General features: G+C 51.5%; 15 protein-coding genes across 15 annotated transcripts; 8 read left to right on the top strand and 7 right to left on the bottom strand.

Annotated features, from left to right (window-relative positions):
• Positions 1-189: 189 nt before the first annotated feature.
• EDD37DRAFT_608997 (uncharacterized protein) lies at positions 190-711 on the bottom strand (the record flags this gene model as incomplete). Its single annotated transcript, XM_062815096.1, has 1 exon — positions 190-711. The coding sequence occupies one exon, from the start codon at positions 709-711 to the stop codon at positions 190-192; it is 522 nt and encodes a 173-aa protein (XP_062669864.1).
• A 416-nt stretch (positions 712-1,127) lies between these two features.
• EDD37DRAFT_392382 (major facilitator superfamily domain-containing protein) lies at positions 1,128-3,124 on the bottom strand. The gene is made up of 2 exons (XM_062812248.1): positions 2,635-3,124; positions 1,128-2,587 (listed from the first exon to the last, which is right to left on the bottom strand). Exons 1-2 carry the CDS (start codon positions 2,874-2,876, stop codon positions 1,378-1,380), a joined length of 1,452 nt encoding a protein of 483 aa, XP_062669863.1. The 5' UTR covers positions 2,877-3,124; the 3' UTR covers positions 1,128-1,377.
• A 249-nt stretch (positions 3,125-3,373) lies between these two features.
• EDD37DRAFT_608995 (nitrogen assimilation transcription factor nirA) lies at positions 3,374-5,632 on the bottom strand (the record flags this gene model as incomplete). The annotated part of the gene is made up of 4 exons (XM_062815095.1): positions 3,374-4,747; positions 4,786-4,841; positions 4,887-5,145; positions 5,198-5,632. 4 exons carry the CDS (start codon positions 5,630-5,632, stop codon positions 3,374-3,376), a joined length of 2,124 nt encoding a protein of 707 aa, XP_062669862.1.
• A 205-nt stretch (positions 5,633-5,837) lies between these two features.
• Positions 5,838-7,574, top strand: EDD37DRAFT_391711 (putative cyclase-domain-containing protein). Its single transcript, XM_062812245.1, has 2 exons — positions 5,838-6,505; positions 6,550-7,574. Exons 1-2 carry the CDS (start codon positions 6,043-6,045, stop codon positions 7,101-7,103), a joined length of 1,017 nt encoding a protein of 338 aa, XP_062669861.1. The 5' UTR covers positions 5,838-6,042; the 3' UTR covers positions 7,104-7,574.
• On the top strand, positions 7,288-9,116 carry EDD37DRAFT_680834 (uncharacterized protein; the record flags this gene model as incomplete). Its single annotated transcript, XM_062819732.1, has 2 exons — positions 7,288-7,905; positions 7,935-9,116. Exons 1-2 carry the CDS (start codon positions 7,420-7,422, stop codon positions 9,114-9,116), a joined length of 1,668 nt encoding a protein of 555 aa, XP_062669860.1. The 5' UTR covers positions 7,288-7,419.
• A 111-nt stretch (positions 9,117-9,227) lies between these two features.
• EDD37DRAFT_392359 (uncharacterized protein) lies at positions 9,228-9,911 on the bottom strand. Its single transcript, XM_062812247.1, has 2 exons — positions 9,388-9,911; positions 9,228-9,295 (listed from the first exon to the last, which is right to left on the bottom strand). The coding sequence occupies exon 1, from the start codon at positions 9,761-9,763 to the stop codon at positions 9,431-9,433; it is 333 nt and encodes a 110-aa protein (XP_062669859.1). The 5' UTR covers positions 9,764-9,911; the 3' UTR covers positions 9,228-9,295; positions 9,388-9,430.
• On the top strand, positions 9,794-13,193 carry EDD37DRAFT_629871 (cell division control protein 48). Its single transcript, XM_062816544.1, has 5 exons — positions 9,794-10,172; positions 10,225-10,252; positions 10,303-10,358; positions 10,413-10,662; positions 10,715-13,193. The coding sequence occupies exons 1-5, from the start codon at positions 10,117-10,119 to the stop codon at positions 12,791-12,793; spliced, it is 2,469 nt and encodes an 822-aa protein (XP_062669858.1). The 5' UTR covers positions 9,794-10,116; the 3' UTR covers positions 12,794-13,193.
• On the top strand, positions 13,194-14,642 carry EDD37DRAFT_629865 (Inositolphosphorylceramide synthase subunit Kei1-domain-containing protein). The gene is made up of 2 exons (XM_062816543.1): positions 13,194-13,343; positions 13,400-14,642. The coding sequence occupies exons 1-2, from the start codon at positions 13,302-13,304 to the stop codon at positions 14,402-14,404; spliced, it is 1,047 nt and encodes a 348-aa protein (XP_062669857.1). The 5' UTR covers positions 13,194-13,301; the 3' UTR covers positions 14,405-14,642.
• A 174-nt stretch (positions 14,643-14,816) lies between these two features.
• On the top strand, positions 14,817-16,460 carry EDD37DRAFT_629864 (phosphomevalonate kinase). The gene has a single exon (XM_062816542.1). The coding sequence runs from the start codon at positions 14,871-14,873 to the stop codon at positions 16,245-16,247; it is 1,377 nt and encodes a 458-aa protein (XP_062669856.1). The 5' UTR covers positions 14,817-14,870; the 3' UTR covers positions 16,248-16,460.
• A 439-nt stretch (positions 16,461-16,899) lies between these two features.
• On the top strand, positions 16,900-17,955 carry EDD37DRAFT_391637 (ubiquitin-related domain-containing protein). The gene is made up of 2 exons (XM_062812242.1): positions 16,900-17,727; positions 17,787-17,955. Exons 1-2 carry the CDS (start codon positions 17,088-17,090, stop codon positions 17,942-17,944), a joined length of 798 nt encoding a protein of 265 aa, XP_062669855.1. The 5' UTR covers positions 16,900-17,087; the 3' UTR covers positions 17,945-17,955.
• An 812-nt stretch (positions 17,956-18,767) lies between these two features.
• Positions 18,768-20,095, bottom strand: EDD37DRAFT_649864 (uncharacterized protein; the record flags this gene model as incomplete). The annotated part of the gene is made up of 2 exons (XM_062818185.1): positions 18,768-19,846; positions 19,897-20,095. 2 exons carry the CDS (start codon positions 20,093-20,095, stop codon positions 18,768-18,770), a joined length of 1,278 nt encoding a protein of 425 aa, XP_062669854.1.
• Positions 20,096-20,576: 481 nt separating this feature from the next.
• On the top strand, positions 20,577-21,663 carry EDD37DRAFT_657687 (uncharacterized protein; the record flags this gene model as incomplete). Its single annotated transcript, XM_062818909.1, has 4 exons — positions 20,577-20,601; positions 20,661-20,899; positions 20,972-21,030; positions 21,099-21,663. 4 exons carry the CDS (start codon positions 20,577-20,579, stop codon positions 21,661-21,663), a joined length of 888 nt encoding a protein of 295 aa, XP_062669853.1.
• Positions 21,664-21,687: 24 nt separating this feature from the next.
• EDD37DRAFT_391526 (uncharacterized protein) lies at positions 21,688-22,857 on the bottom strand. The gene has a single exon (XM_062812241.1). The coding sequence runs from the start codon at positions 22,576-22,578 to the stop codon at positions 21,712-21,714; it is 867 nt and encodes a 288-aa protein (XP_062669852.1). The 5' UTR covers positions 22,579-22,857; the 3' UTR covers positions 21,688-21,711.
• On the bottom strand, positions 22,743-23,986 carry EDD37DRAFT_391649 (uncharacterized protein). The gene is made up of 3 exons (XM_062812244.1): positions 23,301-23,986; positions 23,081-23,244; positions 22,743-23,022 (listed from the first exon to the last, which is right to left on the bottom strand). Exons 1-3 carry the CDS (start codon positions 23,577-23,579, stop codon positions 22,908-22,910), a joined length of 558 nt encoding a protein of 185 aa, XP_062669851.1. The 5' UTR covers positions 23,580-23,986; the 3' UTR covers positions 22,743-22,907.
• Positions 23,985-27,349, top strand: EDD37DRAFT_391648 (histidine kinase HHK3). Its single transcript, XM_062812243.1, has one exon. It carries the CDS (start codon positions 24,463-24,465, stop codon positions 27,322-27,324), a length of 2,862 nt encoding a protein of 953 aa, XP_062669850.1. The 5' UTR covers positions 23,985-24,462; the 3' UTR covers positions 27,325-27,349.
• The last annotated feature ends 54 nt before the right edge of the window (positions 27,350-27,403 follow it).

Raw genomic sequence — 27,403 nt, 5'->3', positions numbered from 1 at the left:
ATGGCTGGAGGTGACCGAGCATTCAATGTGTCATTGTGTAAGCGTCTATGGCCCTGTCGTCGACCCTACCCAATGCCGTAGCATTGGCCGTGAAGTCCTCCGCTAGTCTAACATGATATCCAGTCCGATGAACCTGAGTAGAACTCCGCTCGCTATGCCAAAAACCCAGCGCCCAGTAACCCAAGGTGTTCAATCACTATCATCCTCGATAGGTTCGACTGCATGCTTGATCTTTTCTTTCAGAAACTCCACGCCCGTTTCCACTGTACTTTCGGGGATTCGTATGTCCGGTAGACCATCTGGCCCACCGCTCCATTCTTTACTCAAGACGATTGCGCCGTTGCCGTTCGCGATCGTACCGTTTGCTTGTGCGTCCTTCTTCTTTGTGGACGCTGAGGTGGAGGAGCTGGGGCCATCTGAGTGTCTGCCAGTGTTGGGAATCTTGGCCCGTCGTAGGACTTCGGACATGAGTTCGGGGAATGTGTCGCATGTGCCGTTCCTGAGGAGTTCGAGACTCAGGGCGCGGACGCGGTCGGTCCAGCCGGTGCGGGCGAGGGAGTCGGATAGGAGGCCGGAGAGGGACGATATATCGCCTGTTGCGCGCAGATGGGCGATTAGGGCTTGGGATGTTGGTGGGGGGAGGGTCATTGATGTGGACGTGAGGGAGACGGGGACTGGGATTGAGATTTCGGGTTGTTGGGAGGACGACATTGTGTGTGATTATGTGAGTGTCGCTCAATGTTACTCCGGTCGCTGTCGCGTGTCTGTCCCTGTTGCCTGTCTGTCGAAGGCTAGTAGCGTGGTCGTGGTAATGCTCGTTGCGATATTGCGGTGTTGCTCGGGATGAAGCGCAGGTTGAACGGTCCAGCGACTGTCCGGCAGCCGTAAATCGTTGGCGGTGCCGGGTGAAATGTATGCCCTCTGATACCAGCACAACAAGGTCCGGAGAGGGTGAGTGTACGGACAATATGAGGTTCAGTGCTATTGTGTTTACGAAGTGATGCGAAAGCCAGGGTTTCTCCGCGTGAGGGAAACTTTTTTCGGAAGGCGGAGTGGGGAGTAGCGTCCATAACTGGTACAGTATTCTCTTCCACCCAAGCCCACCCAACATTCTATTTCTAGTGTAATACGGAACACCTAGATGAGCTAGTTAGCCAGGGGAAGTGAGGCTATTCTGAACAGACCCAAAGCAGTGCAGACGTGACTTTATGGTGGGATGTCCTTGAAACTCTCTACGCGGTAGGTCAGATTATCAATAAGGACGGTAGTCTATCCAAAAGTGTGCCATCAAGACCAGAGCGGTTTATTATGTAGGCTAGGATCGTCTATTTCCAGGCAGTCCCATATCCTCTGGCGGAGGGTCACCTCTTGACCAGTCTATATGATGTACCTGAACTTCGCCTCCGGTGGAAGATCACCGGTATCCTCATCATGTCCCATTTCTGTGGCACGGTCAATCTTGCCATAAAGCTGATCTCTTCTCTTGTTTTCTTTCCAGAGCAAAAAACTCAAAGTCGTACAGATGAGTGCCGAAAACAAGGAGAAGCCGAATCCAGTCCACATGCCTCGACGATAGTAAGGCTTCTGGGCCGCAGGGAAAGAATGGGTCCCAAGAACTGTCCCACACTGCCCAACCGTCTGGATGATCCAGACGCCACCAGTTCGCTTCGATTCGTTCTCATTGGTGTTTGCGTTCCAGACAAGGACGATGGAAACGGTCACGAAGATGGTAACGATCAAGAAGCAGCTGACGTATCTCGCTGCAACCACGTCTGTGAGCGCGAGGATCAAATATCCAATCGCCGACAAACAGGCGAAGAAGGCGGCGAAGGGTCCCCTGACCCGGAAGCGATCTGAAAAGAACGACACGCCGATGATCAGGAAAAAGCTGAGAAGGTAGGGAGGTGCCGACAACCCATTTGATGTCAAGGTACTGTATGTGCCGAACTCAGAGATGATGGTGGGTAAAAACAATGGCAGCGACGCAAATGAGACGTTGGTGCTGAAGTTGGACAGGCCGAACATCCAATTCCTGTAGTCCTTGAACGCGTCAAGCAGGTTGTTGAAATGGATTCCGGTTTGTCCAGGATCTTCCGTCTGCGCCTGATGGTCATCCGCAAGATGGATTGCAATTTCCTTCTCGCGAGGAGTCAGGAATTTGGCTTCCCTGGGTGAGTCAGGCAGGAAGAACCAGGTGATGATTGCAAGGAGAGCTGTAGGAGCGCCTTCGATGATGAAGATGATCTTCCAGTTGCTGACTGATGAATGTATGTGGCTAATGCCGTATGCGAGGGCTCCGCTGTACGCGTTTGCCAGAGCCGCGCCCGACAGGAACAGTCCGAACCGCAGCCCCATGTGTCGTCGGGGGTAGAAGAATGAGAAGTATAGGGGGATTCCGGGTCCGAACATGGTCTCTGCGACGCCCAGCAGGAATCTGCATGCCATCAAGCCTTTCCAGTTGGTGCATACTGCCTGCAGCGTCGAGACAGTTCCCCAGAAGAAGACCACAAATGTCACCCATTGATGAGGCTTGAAGATCTTCCAACCCAGGGAGGTGAATTGGAAGACAATGTAAGCAATGTAGAACCTGGGTCCTGTCAGCAAGCGTCTGCACCGGGCCAGGTGTTTCCTCACATTGTTCCCAGCCATGTATATTGATTGCTGGAAAGAGCAAGGTCCGTAGCAAGACCAGCGAGTTTTGCATTTCCCAGGTTGCCCCTGTCGAGCACCGAGAAGGTGTATAGCAAGAAGACAAATGGTAAAATGTGCCAGTCAAGCTTACGAAGTACTTTGTTTGCCTCGTCGTCTGTGTATTCTAGCCTGTGGGTGGCGGCATGCTCGATACTTGTCGACTCGGATTTCGGAGGGATGTCCATCTTACGTGCGTTCAAATGATTGACTCTTCAAGCTCTGGCACGCTGGCTAGCCAGCATACCTGTTGGCCACTGGATACCCCAGATATATAGGTAGCAGTGATGTGGAAGTTGAATGCGGGGATATGATAATGATTGCATTGGCAATGTCGGTATGATACCGAGCTGTGGGCCGCCCAGGGGAACCACTGAAGGTTATGAGGAATCAATCGGTGATCAGGAGATCTATTTGGCATGCCGGATGACATGGGAGCCAAGGACCTCCGCGTAAGACTGGGACAGACGGAAATCGTGGTATTGACCGACGAGCCGTGCCTCTGTCTCGATGCGTTGTAGCGATACCCAAGGCGTCCGCAGTGGATCCATCACGATGTCCATGCGCAGGCCTGCGAGCGATGCACCACTGCACCAGTCTCCAGAATCCTGATTGGAAATGATTTAGAATAGCTCGTCTGGGGGACCTTGAGATTTTGGCGACACTTATCAAATCTTCGAAAGCGTCACTCTATCATGGTATACCAGCTCAAGCTATCTGGCACGAAGCCTCCACTCACGTCCGGTGTAGGAATGTTCCATAAGTCAAAAGAACCCTCACTGACCGGCCATTGGGACAAAGCATCCATTGAGGCTGTATGATTGTGGTCATTTCCCAAGGTGGGCATGCCATGAGTGCCATATGCGTGAGCGTTTGATGTATCCCCACCATGCGCTTCGTATTGTAGCTGTGGGGGCCCCAAATCTCCGGACACGGTCGGTAGGGCGTTCATGGCCGCAGCAGCGATCGTTTCTTGCTGAGTGCGAGCCATTTCGACTGTCTGAGACGATTGTCGCTGCTTTTGAAGACGCATTCTGATGATTTCGATACTTCTCCGGATCCCAGGCGTCTGCTTGGCTTCCTCCTCGAGCATAGCCAGAGTCGTTGCAAGGCGCTCCACAGCGGCCCGTGATATTGCAGGGTCTGGGTCACCCACCTGCTTGACCTCGATCGTGGCGGCGGTATATACGCAATATGAGAGCAAGTAGGTCTGTCTTTTATTGGCGAAAGCCCGCCCGTAGGCTTGGAAGATCTTGTTGACAGCGGTCGCTTCTCGAGTACACACTGTGGCCGCGTGCTCGAGCAAAGCATCGTCGCGGCTGGGTCCGAGGCCTTTATTCAGGAAGTAAGGCCGATAGATCAGGATGTACATTGTATGATATAAGATATTCAAGCAACATATGTGCGGAGGTGGGTAGCCTGAGCTGGCCAGGCTTTCGTTCATTTGAAGTTCCGTTGGAAGTGTCCGATAGAACTCGTACAACCTCTGCTCGATGTGCTTCAATCGAGAGAAGACGAATTTTCGGGAACGAGAACCGAAGACGGTATCGAACGCATCGTTGACGATCATCGACAACCTAACGAAATGGGAGAATGTTGTGGTGTTGTAGCAAGGAGTGGATGCATAGATTGACTCCAAGCCACCCAGGTAGAACGGTTGCCATAGTTCCTGGTCATCAGTATGGTCATAAAGACAATCCAGCGGGTATAGCATGGTTGTCAATGATGGCGGCCTGCCCAAGCACAAACTGATTGACTTGTCCCAGACGTAGGCGGAAAGGTACACACGCTTCCAGGTCTCAAGGTCGTCCGGCTCCGTGGTTGCCAATCGCAAGCGTCGTGGAAGGTGGAGACCCAAGTCTTTGATCATACGGATGGCCATGCCAGTGTATAACCAACCTTCACTGTTCCTGCCAACTGCACACTGTCGTCCACCAAGAATCAGGAGACCCTGGATCGTCGGAATAGCTGGTCTGTCTTTTTTCAGCTCATCAAGAAGAAACAGTTTGCTCGGTCGAGAAATGGCTCGCCTTGGAGAAGTGTCGCGTATCTCGTGTCGCTAGGTTGAATATGTCTTGCTGCATGAGCGTATATGACATTAACAAGGAAATCAGAAAAGTATGGGCCCTTTAACACCATATCTCGGAAGAAGCCTAAGATGTTAGCGCGTTGCTCACGCTTGAAGGCCACCAACTTACTTCGACGATAGACGCAGTTATGCAAGGGACCTTGCCACATCCAGTACATACTCAGGAGTATCTTGGCAGTCTCTGCATCAATATAATCATCGTTGTGCAAACCAGCATATGCCATTTGCTCGAAAGATTTGTGGAACCGCGCGTTCGAAGTCAGCCAGCGTTTATGATATTCGATCTGTGCGGGATCATCGTAGCTTGGGCGTTGGTCTTGCTCGGCGTTGGAGTCGTGTTCCTCGATGTGAAATCTTGAAGTCGCGCCCTAGCCCTAAGCAGAGTCAGAGTAGGCCGTGAACACACGCGTAGATACGCACCTCTTCATTCTCCTCCTCGTCCGTGCTCCCTTCGTCGTTGGCCGGGGTATGCTGACCAGGCTGATGACCGTCAAGATAGTTGACCGACCCATGATTGGACGTGCGATCTGGGGTCCCGGAATGCTCATGCTCGCCCTTGCGAGCCTCATAAAGCCTCTGACCGAAGCTCTCTGTGACAGTCCGAAGCGCGTCTCGACATTGAGCAGGCTCAAGCAGCAACAAGCCCTGGAGATCTCGTTCTAGCTCCAAAAAACGTTGCTCTGATGTGGCCAAAGCATTCTGCAGCCGGGTTACTGTGGAATCATGGGCACTGTAGACACAGCATTCCTTGATCCGCATACATTTTGCACAAGCTGGCCTGCCTAAATCGCAACGAATCTTGCGCTGTCGACAACTAAGGCAGGATTGTCCGTACTTCTTGGCACGGGACGGCATGGTGCAGTCGAGAACAAAGAGTAGCGATGAAGACGCTGTGATACCGAGAGGGAGAAAATAAGAAAGCAAGATCCCGAACCCCAGCCGGGGAAAGCTGCTTAATCTCCAAGCTGGATTTTGTGGAGATGATGCACGGACTAGATTTCTGCGTCCGAATGCGGTACCGCATACTCCGTACTGTCGGTATGAGGCCGAGATGGCGAGTTAGGTGGACATTGAGGCTGGTTGAATTCAACGGGCTCGGTTCCGTGAACCATTTGTTCCAAAGTCAATCTTGAGCAGACATTGGCCGTTTCATCGTCGAAAGGCTGGTCTGATCCTTGGCTGATAGAGCATCTCTCGTCGTCGGCCTGGAATGCTTGATCACGACTTTCCATCAATACACCACATTACTTCCCACACAACACAATATGGACGACCCAGCGACACCACCTTTGGTCGCAGACTTCAGTCCTGTTCACAAGTTTCAGAGGCCACAGTTTGAAGATTTGCCGCTCCGCGAAGGTGACCCCAAATGTTCGGCATGGGGCTTATGGGGAGATGAGGATGAACTTGGCACGTTGAACCTTCTTACTCCTGATGTTGTCGCCCGAGCCTCGAGGGAAGCGCGCAATGGCATCGTTGTACCCTTGAGCATTCCCCTTGAATCGCCGCTGCTACCGATGAACCCGAGAAGAACGCCGTGCGCCCATAACATCATCGCCAAGGGCTATGCCAACGACGACGAAGTCCATCTCAACACTCAAGCGTCAAGTCACTGGGATGGCCTGCGGCATTATCCATACCAAATTGAGTCCGAACATCGCTATTACAATGGTGTCACGACGGAAGACATTTCAGGGCCCAACCGAAATTCCAAGATTGGCGTGCAAAGTAAGCGGATGTCTCCCATATCTATACCAAACTGACCAGAGTAGACATGGCGCGGCACGGCATCGTCGGTCGCGGTGTTTTGTTGGATTGGCGAGAGTATGCAAAAAGAAAGGGAATAAAATACTCTCCCTTCTCAAGTCATGCCATTCCGCTAGAGCAACTGCTAGAAGTGGCTGAATCTCAAAGGGTTGAATTTTTCCCAGGTGACATCTTGATAATCAGAACAGGATGGACAGAAGAGTACAACAAATTGACCGATGCAGAAAAGTTGCATTTGGCGAGACGAGAGCAAAGATGCTTTGTGGGCGTTGAAGCAAGTGAAGAAATGATCAGATGGCACTGGGACCGTCAGTTCGCGGCAGTCGCCAGCGACACTAACGCATATGAAGTCTGGGGGGCACCTTCCAAACCTTGGGGCATTGCTTGTCATGAGGTGTTCCTTAGCGGCTGGGGCATGCCAATTGGCGAAGTCTGGGACCTGGAGACGCTGTCCACAACGTGTCAGGCAACAGGGCGGTGGACTTTCTTGCTGACTAGCTCTCCGTTAAATCTGGACAGCGGCGTGGCCAGTCCCTCAAACGCCATCGCTATATTTTGACAAACACTTCCAATCTGTGTCGGTATAATAATTTCCACTATATTGCATTCATAGCCACTCCCACGAGTACTACGACATGCGTGATCACTCAAAGTTGTTGGTAAGTGTCCACCTCGGTAGGACCATGTCAAAACCCCCTGGGCCTTTGCCCTCTCCACAGGCTTGGTCGCTATGATACCGAACCTGTGTCTGACCCCACGAATTCTGGTCGAAGCTTGGTCTTGGTCTTGGTGGCCGGGGATATATACGCGATAGATCGAAGGGCATCTCATAGTTTGATTTGGATCACCAAGGAACAGAAGAAACAAGTTTCATCATGGGCAGCATCGACTATTCAGACTTCAGAATCTTGACACCATGTGCCATCTTAGGCTATGGGTTCAGAAGCGACCACTTCTGGCTGGGCATCGACAAATACAAGCCCGCTGCTATCGTCGTTGATGCAGGTAGCACCGATGGCGGACCATATAAGTTGGGGATGAATAAAATGACTTGCGGGAGAGAAAGCTACATCAGAGACCTGACCCATATGTTGCAAGCTTGCTTTTACCGCAAGATCAAAGTGCTGATATCCTCAGCTGGCGGCGATGGCAGCAACAAGCATGTCGAAGAAATGATCGGCATCATCAAGGAGATCGCAGTTACCCACAAGTTTTCCTTCAAGGTCGCCACGATCACGACGGACATCAGTCGAGAAAGCATTAAAGCTAGAATCGTCAAAAGTCAAGTTCATCCTTGTGGTCCCGTCGCCGATCTCACAGAGATAAATGTGGACGAAGCTGTCGATATCGTTGGTCAGATGGTGCCGAACCGTTCATTGCTGCTCTGCAGACAGATCCGGACATCATCCTCTCTGGGAGATCCTATGACCCCTCACCTTTCGCCGGGTTCTGCCTTAGCCGTGGGGTCGATCCTGGTGTTGCATGGTATATTGGAAAGATCATGGAATGCGGCGCATTTTGTGCTGTGCCCAAAGGACGGACCATGGTCGCGACAGTCAGACAATCATCATTCGACTTGACACCGGTCTCGCCATTTGAACAATGTACACCTGTCTCGGTCGCTGCTCACACCCTTTATGAGAAGACTCGGCCAGACAGACTCCCAGGGCCAGGTGGTGTCCTGCACTTGGACTCCGCTCAGTACAAGACACTCGAAGATGGTCGTACCGTTCGGGTTTCTGGGGCTAGGTTCGTGCCGACGCCCATCTACCAGATTAAGTTGGAGGGTGTGGAAAAGCTAGGACACCGAACAATCTTCATTGGCGGTATCCGTGATCCAATCTTGATTGCCCAAATCGACGACTTTTTGGAGCGAGCTCGAGCATATACGAAAAAGATGTTTCCGGAGCTGGACAAAGACGAGCATTGTCAGCTCAGGTTCCAAGTGTATGGCAAGAATGCAGTCATGGGTCCACTCGAGCCGACCACGACGGCTGCACATGAGATTGGAGTCCTCGGCGAGGTTGTTGCTCCCACAAAAGAGAAATCTCACGCAATCGCCAACAATGTACGAGCATCAATTCTGCATATGCCATATGAAGGACAGATGGCGACGGCCGGCAACTTTGCGTCACCATTGTCACCGCACGAGCAGGATGCAGGTGAAGTGTTCAGGTGGAACGTTTACCATCTCATCGATTTGCAGCCCGGGGAGGAACTCAGCATGTTCCCGATAAACAGTGTCAACATCGACAGCAGCGAGCCTGCTGAGCCTGAACCAACACATTTCTCACCGGAAGAGCTCGAAGAGTTCACCACTGGTCAACCGAAGCCGCTGGTGCCGAAAGTGGTGCCCCAAGAAGAGGCATTGATGATGGATGTGGCCAAAATTGTTCGATCCAAGAATAGCGGACCATTTGAGATGACTTTCGACGTCATGTTCGACGACCTCGCAACATACCAACGTGTCAAAGCAGCCAATGTCCTGACGAATGATGTGATAGGACGTCTGTATAATGTTCAGGAGCAAGACATACTGACAAATATGTTCTTTGAGCCGGCGAGAGCTTGAAAATGTACAATCAAAAGGCCTTGGGAGCAGGGCAGCATTGGGGAGAGAGATACTCTGGGCACCCAGCAGCATGCGCCGCTGTTGTACGTCAAGATTCCTGCAGCGGCTTGAATTGCGAGTTTCGTATATTGAATGAAAAGAAGTACTTCTCCATCGCTAGCAATGGCGGATCTACAAGGCTGCCAGGACCCGTCATTGATTAGTAACCACAGCCGCAATGGCGTCATGAATCATTGGCCGTAGTATGATATGGAGAGCATCTCCGAAGTACCTAGATAGTGTTGATATCGAGAATGTTGACGCACTGATTGCCATCACCAATCTTCACGCCCAGAGACGGAAGACTGCATAAAGGACGTAACGAGATACTGTCGTGCAGAGGTGAATGAATAGGTTGATTGTAGCGAAAGAAGCGAAGCTATGGTGGCCTCAGCCTTGCCACCTGAAACGGCGGCCATACTGGACTCTACAATAGAAAGGTGGCGTCTTCTGGTAGATGATGATATTGCATATGAACAGAGTTGGTGGTGTGTTGCTGTTACAAAGAATGTATAGTGCAAACGATATGCAAACCGTGGCAAATGGAAAGTAACAAATACGAGTAATAGTGATGGCGATGGTCGCTGTGAGAAGCTTCCAGGTTCCATTTGCTTCTCAGGTTCAGGCGGCAAAGGGCGACGTGGATGGAGTGAAAGCGTGTCATTTCAAACCATCCTGCCAAGCACAAGTCCGTCCCTGCGGCTACATCACTGCTTTCCTCTCTCTACTACAGCTTCAACTTTCTGACCTGCACATCTTACTTACCATCAACCTTGCTATTTGAGGTTCTTCGCTTGTAGAAGAGCCTTGTCTTTGATACCTCTTTCCAGTCCTTCACTCAAATCTCATCTCAAGGCAAAGTCTGTCTTGAGATCCGCTGCGGCCGCACGACCTCCCAGTACCTGGGGCAATCAACCATCCCCCGAACCTCCTACCCTCTAACCCTCACACGACCGACAACATGTCTGAACAACCTGAACATACGCATCACAAGCCCAAGCCCAAGGTCAACCTTCAGTATGTCGCTATTGCCACATGACTTTCAGATTGTCGCTAATCAAAGCTGTAGGGATGCCTCTGGCTCCGAGAAGAGAGAGGTAGCAACACCATCATCAGCGATATATGAACAAAACTGACAGGACATCAGGAGCTTGACACCGCGACCGCCATTCTCAAGAAGAAGAAGAAGCCAAACTCTTTGATGTAAGTTGCAAATTGCACCTTACGAATTGACTCAATACTGACAGATGATCGTAGTGTCACGGACGCCACCAACGATGATAACTCGATCATTGCCCTTTCGAACAACACCATGGAGACGTTACAGCTCTTCAGAGGCGACACAGTCTTGGTCAAGGGAAAGAAGAGGAAAGACACCGTCTTGATCGTGCTCGCCGATGATGACCTAGATGACGGAAATGCCCGTATCAACCGAGTTGTCCGCCACAACCTGAGAGTCAAACATGGCGACATCATTACCGTCCACCCTTGCCCGGACATCAAATATGTAAGCCTTACTTCCCGCCATCCAACATCACACATACTGACACAAACCGCAGGCTAAGCGCATTGCTGTCCTGCCTATCGCCGACACCGTGGAAGGTCTTACCGGCTCCCTATTCGACGTCTTCCTTGCCCCTTACTTCCGTGAAGCCTACCGACCGGTGCGACAAGGTGATCTCTTCACAGTTCGAGCCAGTATGAGACAAGTAGAATTCAAGGTGGTCGAGGTGGATCCACCGGAGTATGGTATCGTTGCACAAGACACCGTTATTCACTGTGAAGGCGAACCCATTCAGAGAGAAGATGAAGAAGGCAACCTCAACGAGGTCGGTTACGATGACATTGGTGGCTGCCGCAAACAGATGGCACAGATTCGAGAGTTGGTGGAGCTGCCTCTACGACACCCCCAGCTATTCAAGTCTATCGGTATCAAGCCACCACGAGGTATTCTCATGTTCGGTCCTCCCGGTACCGGTAAGACTTTGATGGCTCGAGCTGTTGCAAACGAGACTGGCGCATTCTTCTTCCTCATCAACGGACCAGAAATTATGTCAAAGATGGCTGGTGAATCCGAGTCAAACTTGAGAAAGGCTTTCGAAGAGGCTGAGAAGAACTCACCTGCCATCATCTTCATTGACGAAATCGACTCGATTGCACCAAAGCGTGACAAGACCAACGGCGAAGTCGAACGTCGTGTCGTTTCGCAGCTTCTCACCCTCATGGACGGCATGAAGGCTCGTTCAAACGTCGTCGTCATGGCGGCCACCAACCGTCCCAACTCGATCGATCCTGCTCTCCGACGATTCGGTCGTTTCGATCGTGAAGTCGACATTGGCATTCCTGACCCAACTGGCCGTCTTGAGATCCTCCAGATCCACACCAAGAACATGAAGCTTGGTGATGACGTCGATCTCGAGTCAATCGCTGCCGAGACACACGGTTATGTTGGTTCCGATATCGCCTCGCTGTGCTCAGAGGCTGCCATGCAGCAGATCCGTGAGAAGATGGACCTCATCGACTTGGATGAGGACACCATCGATGCTGAGGTCCTGGACTCTCTCGGTGTCACCATGGAGAACTTCAGATTCGCCCTTGGCGTTTCCAACCCTTCAGCTCTCCGCGAGGTTGCTGTTGTCGAGGTTCCCAACGTGCGCTGGGACGATATCGGTGGTCTCGAGGGTGTCAAGCGCGAACTCATCGAGTCCGTCCAATATCCCGTCGACCACCCGGAGAAGTTTCTCAAGTTTGGTCTCTCACCATCGCGTGGAGTTTTGTTCTATGGTCCACCAGGTACTGGTAAGACTATGCTTGCCAAGGCTGTCGCAAACGAATGTGCCGCGAATTTTATCTCCGTCAAGGGTCCTGAGTTGTTGAGCATGTGGTTTGGTGAATCTGAGAGCAACATCCGAGACATCTTCGACAAGGCTCGAGCAGCTGCACCTTGCGTCGTCTTCTTGGACGAACTTGACTCAATCGCCAAATCCCGTGGTGGTTCAGTTGGTGATGCTGGTGGTGCTTCTGACCGTGTTGTCAACCAGCTCCTGACCGAGATGGACGGTATGACTTCGAAGAAAAACGTTTTCGTCATTGGTGCCACGAACAGACCTGAGCAGCTCGACAATGCTCTTTGCCGACCTGGTCGTCTCGACACTCTGGTCTATGTTCCTCTTCCGGATGAGGCTTCTCGTGCTTCGATCCTCAAAGCACAGCTACGCAAGACTCCTGTAGCTCCTGATGTCGATATTGACTTCATTGCCAGCAAGACGCACGGTTTCTCTGGTGCCGATTTGGGCTTTGTCACTCAGCGTGCCGTCAAGCTTGCTATCAAGCAGTCCATCGCCCATGACATCGAGCGCACAAAGGAGCGTGAAGCTGCTGGTGAGGATGCCATGGACGCCGATGATGAAGAGGATCCCGTCCCTGAGTTGACCAAGGCCCATTTCGAAGAAGCCATGTCATTGGCCCGAAGATCTGTCAGCGATGTTGAAATCCGTCGCTACGAAGCCTTCGCACAAGCCATGAAGCAGAGTGGTGGTAGCGCTTTCTTCAAGTTCCCAACCGCTGAAGAAACCGAGGCTGCTGCCAACGGCAATGGCTTCGGCGAGGCTGGCAACGACGACAGCTTGTACGACTAAGCATGGTTGAGGAGTAATTACCTACGCAATCTGGTGGTTGAGAAGCAAATGTGCATGGAAATGGGGTGCGAAGGATGATAGGCGTCGAGGATAAATGGCCGTCTTACAGACTAGGAGCATCCGAGTTCCATGGGTGGGAGGCCTGAGAAAGCATTTCCGTCATACTGGTCCCACAAAGTTGTATTCTAACTAGAGAATGAAGTGCAGGCAAAATAGAATGAATGCTTGAATGAGTACGTTTCTGTGTTGATTCGTGTCTCTGCTTGTAGAGATATAGTGCTGGAATGGTGCATTGCGACTGAGTGAGCATCGCCGTCTGCATAACAATAAGATCAGATGACGCAGGGGCACAAAATCCATTAATCAAAAGTCGCAGATCCGGCCCCAGCCGCAGGCGACCTTCGACTTTGTCTCTTTAATTTCCATCCTTACCAACATCATACCTCTTCCACATAACACTCCTTGCCTCTGGTCGACGTCTGGTAACCTATATACCCGCCGCTCAATCATGGGTATCTCAACACATCTTCAACGGCTGGGAAGGCCCAGGGTACGCACGATTTTCCTTGATCAGGCATCCATCGCCTCCTGCTGACTATGCTACAGCGATTCCTCTACACAATGACCCTCTCGACCGGCGCAAGCTTGATCGCGCTGTCATTACTCGTCAACAAACTCGCCGGATTCTATGGCATCCTGGCGCTCTTCACAGGCTACCATCTTTCCCCATTACAACTGAGCATGTACATCTATTCCGTCCTCGGTCTGATTTTGACCGCCTATCTTATGCCACATATTCGCAAGCAGTCGCCCTTGCAATGCCTGGCGCTCGCGTGGTTCTACGTACTCGACAGCATCATCAATGCGGCATACACTGCCGCATTCGCCGTGACGTGGTTCTTGGTACTGGCGCAGCACGACGCAGGACAGGTGGAAAAGAGCGGACCTGGGGCCGGCACGATCGATGATACGAGCGGGTTCACCAACCCGAAATACAATGTGAGCGGCGTGGACGTCATTGCAACACCTGCGTCGGGGCTGGCTGCTGGACAGGATGCCGTTGCCGCGGGGGCGCCGGCCGCCGCTCCTGCTGGCAGTGGGAGCAAAGGGGCTTTACAAGATGTCGTGTTGGGTACGGAGAGCATGAACAGCATTGGTGTCATCATCACGTTGTGGACGATACGGGCGTACTTCTGTCTGATTATGCTCGCCTTTGCACGCATGGTGATTCGCCAGCACATTGCAGCCAGTGGTGTCAAGACCGGCAGCAACAGCTACACCACAGCGTCGGCGAATGCGAATCTGGCGGAGAACCCTTTTGCTCAGAACAAGCCTGAAGGTCAAGGGTGGAGGGGCAGGTTGGGACGCGTCATGCTCAATATTGGGCGGAGTTACTGGCTGGGAAGTGATGAGCATGATAGCTGGATGTATGGAATGAAATTCCGCAAGAGCACCGAATTCGGCATCATGTTGAACAAGGTTGAGGCTGGGCCAACGGAAAGGGAAAGGAGAAGAAGGTCTGGCACAGGACCAATGGCGCCGGGTCCTGGGGTCACCGTAAAGGGAAAGGAGGATGATGGGACTTTGCAGGTTCCTGTACAGAATGTGTGAGCTGAAGAGATGGCGAACAAATGTCGAGAGATGGATCTTCTGAAAGAGACGGGTTTGCTTGACTGTGAAGGTATTGAAGGAGTTACAGGCGGGTGTATTCTTAGCTAAAGGCAGGCATGACAGGAGCATCTGCGAAGCTGGCGTGTAGGTGAATTTATGATAGATATATAATGAGCCTGGCATGGCTCATATAATATAAAGGGAGCTCGCTAAGCGCGATCACTACTGTGTCTTCGAGTTGCAATATCATGATCATAAACCCCTGTCTGCAGCATCTCAAGCAAGTCTTTCCTTACCTTACCTAGGTAACGAAAGCCATTGTCTACTATGCATTGCTGAGGACGGCTAAAAAAGCGGCGTGAATTGGCAGCACGTTTTGGAGCTGCACCAATCACTTATGGAACAGCTAAAGCATAATTGTTTCAATGTTGACACCGCTTCTTTCTGTCTCTTCTTCGCTTCTTTGATGTCGCCGTCAGCGGTGGCCGTATCGGCCCCAGGCAAGGTATTGTTTGCAGGTGGATTCCTGGTGCTAGACAGGAAGCATACCGGTCTGGTCTTTGGACTCAACGCGCGCATCCATGTACACATCGAACAGTGGAATCCGACGCTTCTCGACGATGTGACAGGGAATTTCATATTCGTTCAGTCACCTCAATTTCTGGACGCGCGGTGGCTCTACCAGGTTACCCAGACCAGTGCTGAGGACAGGGGAGTCCAAGTGGAACAAGTCCAGAGCCAAGTTGGGTTCACGACAAGTGCCAACAAATTCGTCGAGACTACGCTTCGCTATGGTTTGACATATATCTCACAAACCACAAAGGGCGTTGGAGGGAATGTCAAGATCACCATTCTGGCAGATGATGATTACTACTCGCAATCGACGCGAATAGTGCAAAGGTCCGGTACCGCTTTTTCGAACTTTGGAGTCAGCCTGAGCGACGCTCACAAAACGGGTCTGGGTTCTTCTGCTGCTCTGGTGACTTCGTTGACGGGCGCCATGTTGGCCTTCTATTCGACAAAGTCCGGCGCCGATGGTTCTCTACCTCAACAGACGGTCCACAACCTCGCACAAGCAGCTCATTGTGCAGCTCAAGGCAAGGTCGGGTCGGGGTTCGATGTTGCTGCTGCAGTTTTTGGATCGTGTCTGTACCGAAGATTTACTCCTACGATATTGGAGGTGGTGGGAGAGCACACAAATCCTCACTTCGGCAAACGGCTGCGTATGTGTGTGGATGACCTTGAGCTTGAAGCCAAGTGGGACGTTGAAGTGGCTAGCCATGCGGTCAAGATCCCAAACGATCTGATACTGGTCATGTGCGATGTCGATTGTGGTTCCGAAACACCTGGAATGGTTCGAAAGGTGTTGCAATGGCGCAAAGAGAAATCTGATGAGGCCAATCTACTGTGGAACGCTCTACAACAAGGCCAAGAAGAGCTCTGCCAGGAACTGCGACGACTCGCCGAGGTAGACAGAATTGGGATACAAGGATGCAAGGATCTTGGGGATATCATCCTCACGATCAGGAGTCTCGTACGAGAGATGTCGATAAAGTCTGAAGTACCTGTTGAGCCACCGGTGATCACTGAGTTGCTGGACTACTGCACAGCAATGCCGGGAGTGGTGGGAGGTCTTGCACCAGGTGCTGGAGGATATGATGCGGTCGCTCTTCTGATCGTAAACGATGGGGAGGTGGTACAGCGTTTGCGAGACAGACTGAACGGATGGAAGTGCTCAGATAAAGAGGGAGCTACGATCGGGAACGTGAGGTTGTTGGGAGTCAAACAGGCTAATGAGGGCATCCGATGGGAGGAAATATATCAGTATGGCGAGTGGTTATGAGGGCGTAGATGGTAGGCGAATGGAAGATCACATTGACACCCAACACCGATGTTACCAGAAAGCTTTGTCTACGGACAGTACACTCTGTAAGTAGCAACGGGACATCCGATTATGGCGAAGTACACGGCAGACCAGTCTGCTCCAAAGACTGGCATCTATAGTGGAATGAAACAAGCCTTGCCATGGCGGAGAAGACTCCCACGTGGTCACCTGTCTTTACTTTAGCTCAGTGCTTAGGGGCGCGCTTTAACTATCGCGGCTTCACCTTGCAGACCTAGGTACGTGTCTAGGTACCTTATAGGTACCTTGTCCGGTTAGATACTTTTAGTGGCGGCCTGGGTCATTGACAGCTGCTGCTTCTTTCCCCCAGGAAACTGGGCACTGGACAGCCATGAGCGGTTGAGCAGTGGGCACTTCGCGGCCCTGCTGTACAACTTCCCTTCCCGCTTTTCCCAGTTCATCATCAACCGCCTCGCCACTCCTCTCAATCAATTCCAAATGGAAATCAATGCGCCATTTCTAACTTATCTCTCCTAAACCTCCATACACTCGGCCTGATGCCATCATCTAGATCCATCATGCGTTGATTGCCATCGTTTTTGTTTGTTCTAACTGCCACGCTTGACTATCAAAGCTAAATCGCTTTCGATCATCTGCCACAGTCGGTCGCACCCTGCATTGGGGTCCTTCAGCTCGACTCTTGCGACACGGTAGATCTAGCACCAAACACCACCAAACTTGAGCCACCAACAGTCGCTCGTTTCAAACCCTGCAATTCAAACGAAATCATCTACTGCTGCCTTTTCATCTCCCCGTAAAAACCGAGTCATTGCAGCAACCATGTTGAGTTCAGCGACCACTACTAGCGAACAGCCCGAGTCTGCTACCGACACCCGTACCACTGCTCAGGACATTCCTCAGCAACAACCTCGTCCACAAGAACAATTACCCTCATCCACACCCGTCGAGATGTCCAGTCTCCCGAAAAACAATCCTATCTCGGAACGAGATCCCTCCTCCTTATCTTCCCAACAAGACGCCGGTCTGGGCCAACCAATGCTGGGCCCAGTGAGGACCGACACGAGCACAGCCATCCATCAATCCATCCAACCTCCACCTCCTCTTTCCTCTGTGATCGCCGGATCACCTTCAATGACGAGAACATTTTCAACGGCTATTGGACCTTCGTCCGAGTCACCTGTTGTGCCAGCTAAAGATACCGATTTGACAGGACCCGTCCTGATAGTCACACTCTTACTCACCAACGGAGCAAGACATCCGTTCAGGTTGGATGCCAAATACCTGGCCAAAAGAGGAGTTGAGCTGCCGGACAACGACCCATTCAACCTGAGTGTTTACAAGTTGAAGGAACTCATTCTTCGTGAATGGCGAGAAGAGTGGGAGGCTAAACCCAGCAGTCCCAACTATATTAGACTCATCAGCATGGGCAAATTGTTGGATGATAAGTCATCTCTCAAAGGTACGATACTGTCTTCTCTTCTGTTGAGTTGAGTAGGACTAACAAACCTCTCCTTGCAGATTATAAATTCGGCCATGATTCGCCAAACGTTCTACATATGACCATCAAGCCACAAGACTATGTCGAAGATGAGGATGCCAAGGGTGGGAAGTCATCCATGGCAGGGAATCGAGATTCGGAGGGCAGAAGTCCAGGTTGTCGCTGTATCATCATGTGATTGAACGGTCACGATTCGACATCACTGCTGTCGAGCACACATCTTCTTACGGAAGTCTGTCACAGCCGTGGTCTGGAACGCTTCCTTGCTACACCTCGCTAGAACCTCGCTTGCATGATTGGTGGGAAACTCTTCGTTTGTTGAGCCGAGGCGTGGCGTTGGTGGGCGAACGAGCACGTTGGCTTCTTTCTTATATTCCATTTTTATCTGGATGGAGGACAGGATCTGCTTTTCCGGGCGAAAGGGCGTCCGGGCTCCTTTATGGTGTGCCAGAGTACTCGATAAGTGGAAGGCTATCGGGCCAGCTTGTCTTCCACTTGGTGGGTTGAAATGAACTTTTTGGTACCGCTCAGAAGTGCAGGTGGCATACAAAGTGAAGCCGCAATACTTCGTCGAGCCGCATTCTTCGAGAAGATGGTGGCTCGGGATTAGTCGGTGCACGAAGTCAGGGTTATTTTGTTGTGTATATGGCTTTTAGCGGAATGGCGAAGCAAAAGGCTGGGACTATGCTGTCCTCAGTCATGGAGTGAAACGACTATTTTGCAAGGATCATGGCGTACATACAGGGCGGTATATCATACAATTTTTCCCTTTTGTCACTGCGTGATCCCTCTCTACCTTTATGTTTTGAATGGTGACAACAGCACGAGATGTCGAGTCGCGTAGCTCGTCTTTTCCAGCAACCGAAACCTCAGGTCTTCGATCCCTGGTTAAATTGCACTATGGGAAAAGAGGACATGTGACCAAGAACATACCTCTAGACACATATTGCCCCAAACCGCCCACCAGATTGTGACAACCTCATCATTCAATCCGTCTCACGCTAATTTCTGTCGCCCTCCCACACAAAACTCTGATCCATGGTCGGAATGAGAGGCCGCAGAGCCATACCATAGTCCCCGCCGTTGGGAGTTCTCAACAAGGTATGAATATGGAACTTGGCAGGCTCCTTGTTGTTCAAAAACACTCCTGAATGGTGGTCGAACTCGACCAGGATGACAGGAGACTGAACGCGGTAATAGAATGGATCCGCATCCTCGTATCCACCGATCCAACTGAAGTACGTCTCATGGAAGAACGACGCCGCATGTTTTATTCTGATCTCGCGGGCGGTCTGGGGAAGGTACAGCAAGTACTGGTTCAAAATACCTTTAATCAGCTCCTGTTGCTCAGAGGTCATGTCGCTGACTAAGATTCCCTCGTACGGAACGATGCGATTGTCCCGGTACGCACCGCACAAGTGTCGCTGGTCGTCGTGGTTCCAGCGACCTTTGGGCATAGCCGGGTCTTTCATTAGCTTGAACGTTTGCGCTTTAGCCTGTTTTTCGGCGGGTAGGGATTTCATGAGTTTCAGGCCCAGAACCTCTTCTTCCTGGAGGATCTGGGTGCCTGCATAGGGACCCTCGTCAATCTCGTTGGGTTCGGCGCCCGTGAACCACGGGGAGGCGATGATCTGGGTCTTGTACAGAAAGATATTGAGGCAGAGGTGGTGGCCGTAGAAGGAGAAACCCCATGGTTCCGTTGTGCTGGGCTCGCCGAACAGGACGAAGTTGTAGGAATACTCGTTCATGACGGCGGGGGATTTGACGAGTTCGCCTAGGAAGCCGTTGATGCGCATGGCGCCGATGGCCTTGTCGTAGCCTTCTGGGGAGAGGGTTGCGCGGAGGACGGCGAGGACGCTGTCCCGGATTTTGGGCGAGAGTTCGTCGAGACGGATGCCTTTGTCGGATAAGAGGAATTCGGGGTTCGACCAGGTTCGCCACTCGGGGGAGTCGATGTGGTAGGATACGGTTGATTGTTGGTCGGGAGAGAGTTGGGAGAGGAGCGATTGGGTTGTTGAGACGATTTTTTCGATGGGGATGCCTTCGTCTTGGAGGGGGAAGAGGTTTGGGCGGACGGTTCCTAAAAGACGTTCAATCCGTGTACCAGGGCCGAGAGAAGGAGAGACTTACCGTCACTCGTTACGCCTTTGAAGGGCTCTTTGAGTAGTTTGCGCCAGTGCTGCCACAGTGCGTGTATCCAGGGTGGGTTACCGCTTTTCTTGAACGCTTCGCCGTAGACGTGAGCGTCTTGAGTGGCCATGGTGGTAAACCTGGGTAGACTCAGGTCTGGGATATATTGGTGGTAGCTGTTGGATTTGGAGTTCGCCATGATTGGTAATACTTTGTCTGTTCTAGGTTGATTGTTCTTCTTGTCCTATAGGGCAGTATTGAAACGGGTTTCGGTATGGACTTTCCTAATGCCGGTGTTTCTGTGCTCTTGATGGGGTCCGAAACAGGGCTCTTCGCTTTGTCGGTGTGCTACTACTTCTTGAACAACACGTACAGCACCTTTAAGAGTTGATTATATAGTTGACGGGGTGTGTTCAAGGTCGTTTCTCCGGGCATACGATGAGTCGCACATATTGCAGAAGCTGGAGGAGGTCCCCACGAAAGCTGGATTGTGGGGCATTCGTGGGCATTGTCTAGAGTGTCTGGAGGACGAACCTCTCACGCATCGCTCGGTGCTTTGATCATCCGATCCGCATCCCACGTTCAATGCTCGTCTCATCCCCACAATATCATATTTTCGATATATATCAACAGTCTTGAAACTCACGATCAGACCACGGGAAGAAAGTATGCTACGAAGAATGGCCTCCTCCGCCCCTTTCAAGCGTAAGTTCTTTTGCAAAAGCTCGGGTCACAAGGAGTCTCACGGTTGGTGCTTCTTCTAGGTCTTGTCCGCTTTGTCCCACGATCCGATTCGTCAAAGGTCCTTATTGGCCAGCCTGAAGACGACAATGTCGACGTTGGTGTCGCTCTCAAAAAGGGTCAAGATGTGCCTGTGAGCATCTTCTCTGGGTCTTCGGTGCTATCACCAGGACAGGATACGGGCAAAAGCGCTATCATCGACCGAGTTCTGTCCCCTTTAGCTAAGTCCGAGGTCGGCACGATCCGATGTATTGGGTTGAATGTAAGTCACCGCGGACGAACGTTGTCGACTCGCACTCCGAGAACCGTGAGGACTGATCGCGTATGAAAACAGTACAAGCAACACGCGGCAGAAGTCAACATGTCTTTACCTACAGTCCCGACTGTTTTCATGTACGTACCGAGGCTCTGCGGTGTCAACACCGTACACTGTACACTTGTACCGGGGACTAATGAAACAGGAAACCCGACACATCCTTAGGCGATCCGTGGCCCGCACCGACTATCCTTCCCACACTAACCCAGCAAGATGACTGCGGTGACTACGAGTCAGAACTCGCCGTCATCCTGGGCAAGACTGCCAAGAACGTGTCCGAGAGCGAAGCGCTGGATTATGTCCTTGGGTATACGGCCTGCAACGACGTCTCAAGCCGGACCAGCCAGTTCGCACAGAGTCAGTGGAGTTTCTCTAAGGGTTTCGATGGCGCGTGCCCGATCGGGCCGACGCTGGTGTCGCCGTCGGTGATCCCAGATCCGTCGAAGCTGCATGTCCGTGGCATCAAGAACGGCGACCAGGTGCTGCAGGACTGTGGAACGGATGATCTGATTTTCTCGGTGGCCAAGTTGATTAGTTTCCTATCGCAGGGCACGACGCTGCCGGCTGGTACGTTGATAATCACCGGGACACCGGCGGGCGTGGGTGTCGGGAAGAAACCCAAGGTTACGCTGCGAGAAGGCGACGAGTTTGCCGTGGAGATCCTGCCGCATATTGGGACATTGATTAATGTTTTTGAGAATGAGAAATAGATTTCCCTGGGAGAACGCCGGTCAGTGTTCGTTCTCGGTCGGTCAGTTTTATCCTCGCTCAACTACTTCTTTGACTCGGTCCAGCTCCAAAGCTCCTTTCTTGCCCCAGCCTCCTTGTCCACTCTGCACACTCGGTCTGAATTCTTCGTACATGTGGAATGCCTTGGCATTCAAGTCATCGTCCTTGCTCTTCCACGTCGCAAGGGCATCCTCCATAGCCTTTTTGGTTCTTTCATAGTTGTCCTCGCCGAACTTAGATTTTAAGAGTGCTTCATTGCCATGCTTCGGTTTTCCTTGGAGGAGGACATCGCCGTTCTTGATGTGTAGTGTAAAGCCCATGACTTGGACTTCAATGTCGGCTCCGGCGTTTGCGGCGCGCCGTTGAGCGTCCTTTTCGGCTTTCTCATCGGGTGATTTGTCTGACTCCTCGATCGTGCCGATGGAGCGGCCCTTTGATATGGCGCACAGTGTTGAGATGGCGGAGCCGACGGATAGGCTTGTCGTCCAGGATTGGTCGGGGTACAGGTGTTGTGCAACGCATGCAGACCAGAGTTGAAGAACAGGAGAGCGGTTGATCATGATCGGTTTGTCGTCGGACAAGGCGTCATCGCCGGCTTTGGGCGCATGTTGTTGCTTTTGTTTCTTCGCGGGAGAAAGTTTTCCGGACGTCGCATTGCCATCAGCACCATCGGCGGCGTCGGGCTGTTTGCGCTTGTTTGGGGTGGGTGGTTTGTCCTTTGTCTTGTCCTTTGTTGATTGCCTGGACTTGGACTCGGATCTCTTGGCGGAAGCTTTGGACTGCTTTTGGTCCTTTGAATCAGATGCTTTGTTCGCTTTGGACTCGTGCTTCGTCTCTGTGGTCGCAACGTCTTCGAGATGAGACTGCTTTGTCTTGCTACGTGTAGTGGCAGGCATTTTGACAGTCTGGTGGCGAGATTGCCGAGTTCACGTGATGTGATGTTTAGCTTGACGGCCTGTTGAACGGTAATGATGTATGCTATCACGTCTTGTGTGATGATGCGAGTATTTAAAATGAAGGGGTTGAACAAGTAACCAACGAGGACCACGACGTGTAGACATGAAGTGATGAGACGAAGATGGGCTGATGATATATTGCCTACTAAATGACGTCAATCCCAGCCCGTCTAGCAGGTATATGAGATGTTCCCCGGATTTTCCATTTGCTCCACGATCCAACGCGGGACCAGGACTCATACACGCACTGCACTGAACCAATCGTAGAATCAGCACGGTCGAGTAAACACATTCCCGAGAGAGTAGTAGGAACATTTCCCGTTGGCTGCAACCTCTCCCAGCTTTGCCTGAGCCTCGAAGAAGTCCGGAGCATTGTTATTGATACTGCACATCACACATGTTAGTAATGGCCCGTGGTAGGCGTCCAATATGATTGACTTACCAGCCAGGATCACTTGGGCATGGGCGGCACTTGTAGTTTTTCGGCACTTCATTGCCAAAGTGGTATGCAAAGTTGGTCGTGCCCGGGAATGTAAGCTTGCCAGGGGTCATTTGCCCAGTGCAGCCTTCAGAGTAGTAAAATTTACATTGCCAGCCATTTGGGGGCTACACGCATGTCTTGTTAGCAACTTACGGCAACAGACAATTGAGTAGGGACTCACTCCGAATGAAATATCGCTCGTCCACGGGAAGTTTGCACAGGTCATTTCGCTGATTGAGTGCCACGCACACTCTCCAGTCCAGTTCGGACCACTGCATACATAGACACCTGCAGGAGGGCTTCGCTTTTGAATTTCTTCGACTTCAATTGAGTTGGCATGAACAGCCGAAGAATGTTCGGGTGCTGCAGTGATCAAGGTGGTCGGATCATGTTGGGCAGCGGCATGACCTCCAAGGCCGCCCAAGAGGAATGATGAGGCAAAGAAACTGAGCACACGCATTGTAAAGGAAAAGAAAAAATGTTCCCACCGTTGTTGAAATGCAGGCTAATTGTGTAGAACGACGAACACCCAGTATTTATCATAAGAGGCTTTGCTTCGAACAAAGAACATGGTTCACTATACATTACCAGAAGCGGACGTGTACTGTCTTGGTAGACGGCCAGCTTGAAATCGCCGTCTTTGTTGTTCTTGGTTTCGACAAAGAACGTGGACTGTTCCCAGTCGAGAAGGGTATACAGTCTCAGCCATGCCAGAAATGTCTGCGCATCCATTGGGTAGGCGAGGTTGCTTCATCTCAGCCTCCTGACATACCTTTCGATATCGACTGGAGATCACCAGACGGAATGATGAGACAGTCACGTGCAACGTAGCAGGTATGCAGATGTGATTATATAAAGGCACGAAAGGGCAATCTCAAATGACCTCGACGCCGTGTCGTGGATGTTGAAAGAAAGAATGTGGCAAAGGATGACAACCGGTGCCGTTGATGAGAGTGAAAGGCCTTGGGGCCGGGGAAGCCGCTAGTTAAAGCCTTAAAGGTTTCAGTGGACGATTAGGTTTGAATCCTGCCCAGTGGCAGTCGATCAGGCTAGTAAGGGCTCCCGAGGCTCCCGCCAAAACTCTCAAGCGATGTGTCAAGCGAATTCCGGGCCTCGAGGGGCCTCTTTTGGCGATGCTTTTCAGAAGGCCCGGATTTTCTCGCCTAGACTTTGTTGCCCGCCACAAGTTGAGACCCATACTAATACAAAATGCTCGGCGCATCATGTCAGTGCGACCAAGCACACTCCTCGACGCAGGCTGGTACCGATAAACACCATCGCGTCTATGGCAAACACACACCGGAGAAGACGACGCTGAAGGATGATACACTGGGACGCTACGGATGAATATGTCCTCAAGCGCAGGGGACTCGGCTGCGCAAGCCTTCTTCCCCCGTGCCGACTCTCCAGCGACCGCCAGAGATCCTGATCAATCAGTCAAGGAACGACCACACAGCGTCGGGCCTGTCTTCGATCACAAGCATGCAAACGACCCCTTGCTTCAGTTCGACAGTCACGTCCACGAGTCTGTCTATGGCAAAGATCCAACCGAGGCTCCAGAGGCTGCTCCTCCTCCACAACCGGAATGGCTTCACGATCGTTACCTATCCCCCTCGCTAACTCACAACGAGCGCTTGAGGTTGACTGTGCTATGGTACTACACAAGACTCATCACTCAAGATGACCAATTGATGACCAAACTGCAAGATATGGTAAAAATTGTGCAAAAATACATGGGATGGGAATTCGCAATCGTGGGAACACTCGATGAAGCTGTCTACACTAGGCTGGCAACAGCGAACCTACCACTTGCCATCTTGCCTCGACGCGAGAGTACCTGTGCGCATACTGTCAATCAAAAACCTGGCAGCGTGTTCAGCATCACCGACATGCCAGCCGATTGGAGATTCAAGTCGTCACCCCATGTTGAGTATGGTGGTCTAAAGAGCTATGCAGGTACTCAACTGCGCCTCAAAACAGACAAAGGTGAAGAAATTGCTCTAGGCTCACTTTGCATCGCCTCCAATACCGTAGAGAAGCCGTTGACACCGGAGCAGAAAGTAGCTCTGGTCAGTTTCGCGGCTATGCTCACGAGTGAGATCGTTAGTACCACGAGACAGAACCGTCTGCGGGCCAAACAAAGCATGTCCGAGGCACTGATGAAGCTCCAAGCCCACGATTATACTTGTCAAGAGGAATTCGAAGCAGCCGTCTTAGACGTGGTCCGGGCCATGTATTCCTCTGCCAACGTTTCGATACAGCACTCCACCGATGATACATTGCTTCTCGAAGGAGGTACCAGCCTGCCTTTCACAACTGTCCAGTCCGGTCTCTGGGAGAACACCAGATTAATCGATGAGGCAATCACATCAGGCAACCAGGCCAGGCTCTTCTCGACGCAAACAGCCCGGGCTGTGGTAGGCAATTGTGCGAGGTATAATATTTTTCTCGTCGTATCAACTAACGAGATGCAACGTGTCTATGACGACTACGATGCCTGGTTCGTCCGTTCATGCGCCCAAATGCTTGGAGATTTTGTTCAACAACAACATCTACAGGAAGCTCTGCGAGCCAAGGAGGCTTTCTTACGCGGAATCACACATCAGCTACGGACTCCGATACATGGGGTACTTACTTCAAGCGAGCTCCTAGCAGAGGAGCTGACATCAAAGCACTGCACTCAGAGATTGCATGTTCGGAATGATTTCGAGACCGCTTTATCCTACGTGTCCACTATCCAAAGATCCGGAACCGAACTCATGTCTACTGTCAATGACATGCTCAAACTCAACAATTGGTCACGCCATAAGGCTCAAAATATCAGAGCACAGAGCTACAATCTCCGCAATCTGGAAGCTGACGTGATGGCTGACATCTTCTCAACATTCTTCGACCACTATCACAAAGATGTGTCAATATCGTTCGAAGGCCATGGTACAGTGCAGGAAAGCATCGTTTCGCTCGATCCTGTACTTCTCAAAGACGCTCTTCAGCCGCTCATACTCAATGCACTGCACGCTACCACGCACGGCACCATTACCATCTCGACCAAGGTGGAAAATTCGGTACTTCAATTCGATATCGTCGATACTGGGTGCGGTATTCCTATCGATGCCCAGGCACGAATTTTTCAAGCTTTCGAAAAAGGTACTCCACATGCCCGAGGTGCAGGCCTCGGTCTCACTTTGGCCAACCAAGCTGTCCAGCTGCTCGGCGGTACGTTGTCAATTGTCGCTTCTACAGAAGGCGTAGGATCCCACTTTCGGGTCGTCGTACCAGGTCTCGTCTTTGCTTGTGGTCCGCGCACGACCGAAGCTCAAGTTGAACTCAAAAGCCTCCCGAAACGATTTTACCAGCTGCCGGGATCAGGAGGGACTCCAATACTCCTTTCGTTCCTGACCAGACATTTGGTGCAACGAGGTTTCGTTGAGACAGCCAATCCACATGGCTCATTGATCATCATGGAGAAGCCCAATCCCGATGGCCTTGGTCTGCAAGTCGTCAAGAGTCTCAAAGACCCACATACGATTATCTGCGTCACTTTGGACGATGTCTCAACGTCGGGTCATCTCAGCCTCCTGCAACAGATGATTCCGATTCATCACACAATTGCCGTATCAGGGCCGTTCTATGCGGGCCGAATAGATCAAGCTCTTTTGATGGCTGACCAGCAGTATGCTCTCACGTCAGTTGATAAGAACGTGGCCAGTCCGACGACAGGCATAACCAATGCGGCCGCTCTAACGACTGGCGATCTTGCTTCACTTGCCGCTCTCAGTCTCTCTTCTCCTCATCCCCTAAAGAAGGCCGTTTCATCATTCAGGGCTTTGCTCGTCGACGATAACAGCGTCAACCTCCGAATCCTGCGCATGTACTGCGAAAAGCGAGCGATTCCGTATGTCTTGGCTACCGACGGCGATGAGGCTATCGAGCAGTTCCAACAGGCATCCGTCAGCAATCCGATTCATCTCATACTCATGGACCTCCAGATGCCACGATGTGATGGACTCATTGCAACTGCCAAAATTCGGGCATACGAGAAGGAAACCGACCTGAAACCATGCACTATTTTTATGGTCACAGGTCAGGACTCACCTGGTGATCGATTAATCTCGATGGAGGCTGGTGCCAATGAGTATTTTGTCAAGCCCGTGAGCCTGAAACGACTCGACAAAGAGATCGCGAGATATTTTAACAAGAGTTGATGGCGCTGATCTTGTCATGAGATTATCCCCATCTCCAACAACTGGTATCTTTACGCAAGAACATACCAGCTTTCTCCCC

The sequence above is a fragment of the Exophiala viscosa genome (assembly GCF_022695815.1).
Source record: "Exophiala viscosa unplaced genomic scaffold EDD37scaffold_5, whole genome shotgun sequence".
Classification (NCBI taxonomy): Eukaryota; Fungi; Ascomycota; class Eurotiomycetes; order Chaetothyriales; family Herpotrichiellaceae; genus Exophiala; species Exophiala viscosa.
Note: the sequence above shows the minus strand (reverse complement) of the source record. Positions and strands in the feature narration are given on the sequence as shown.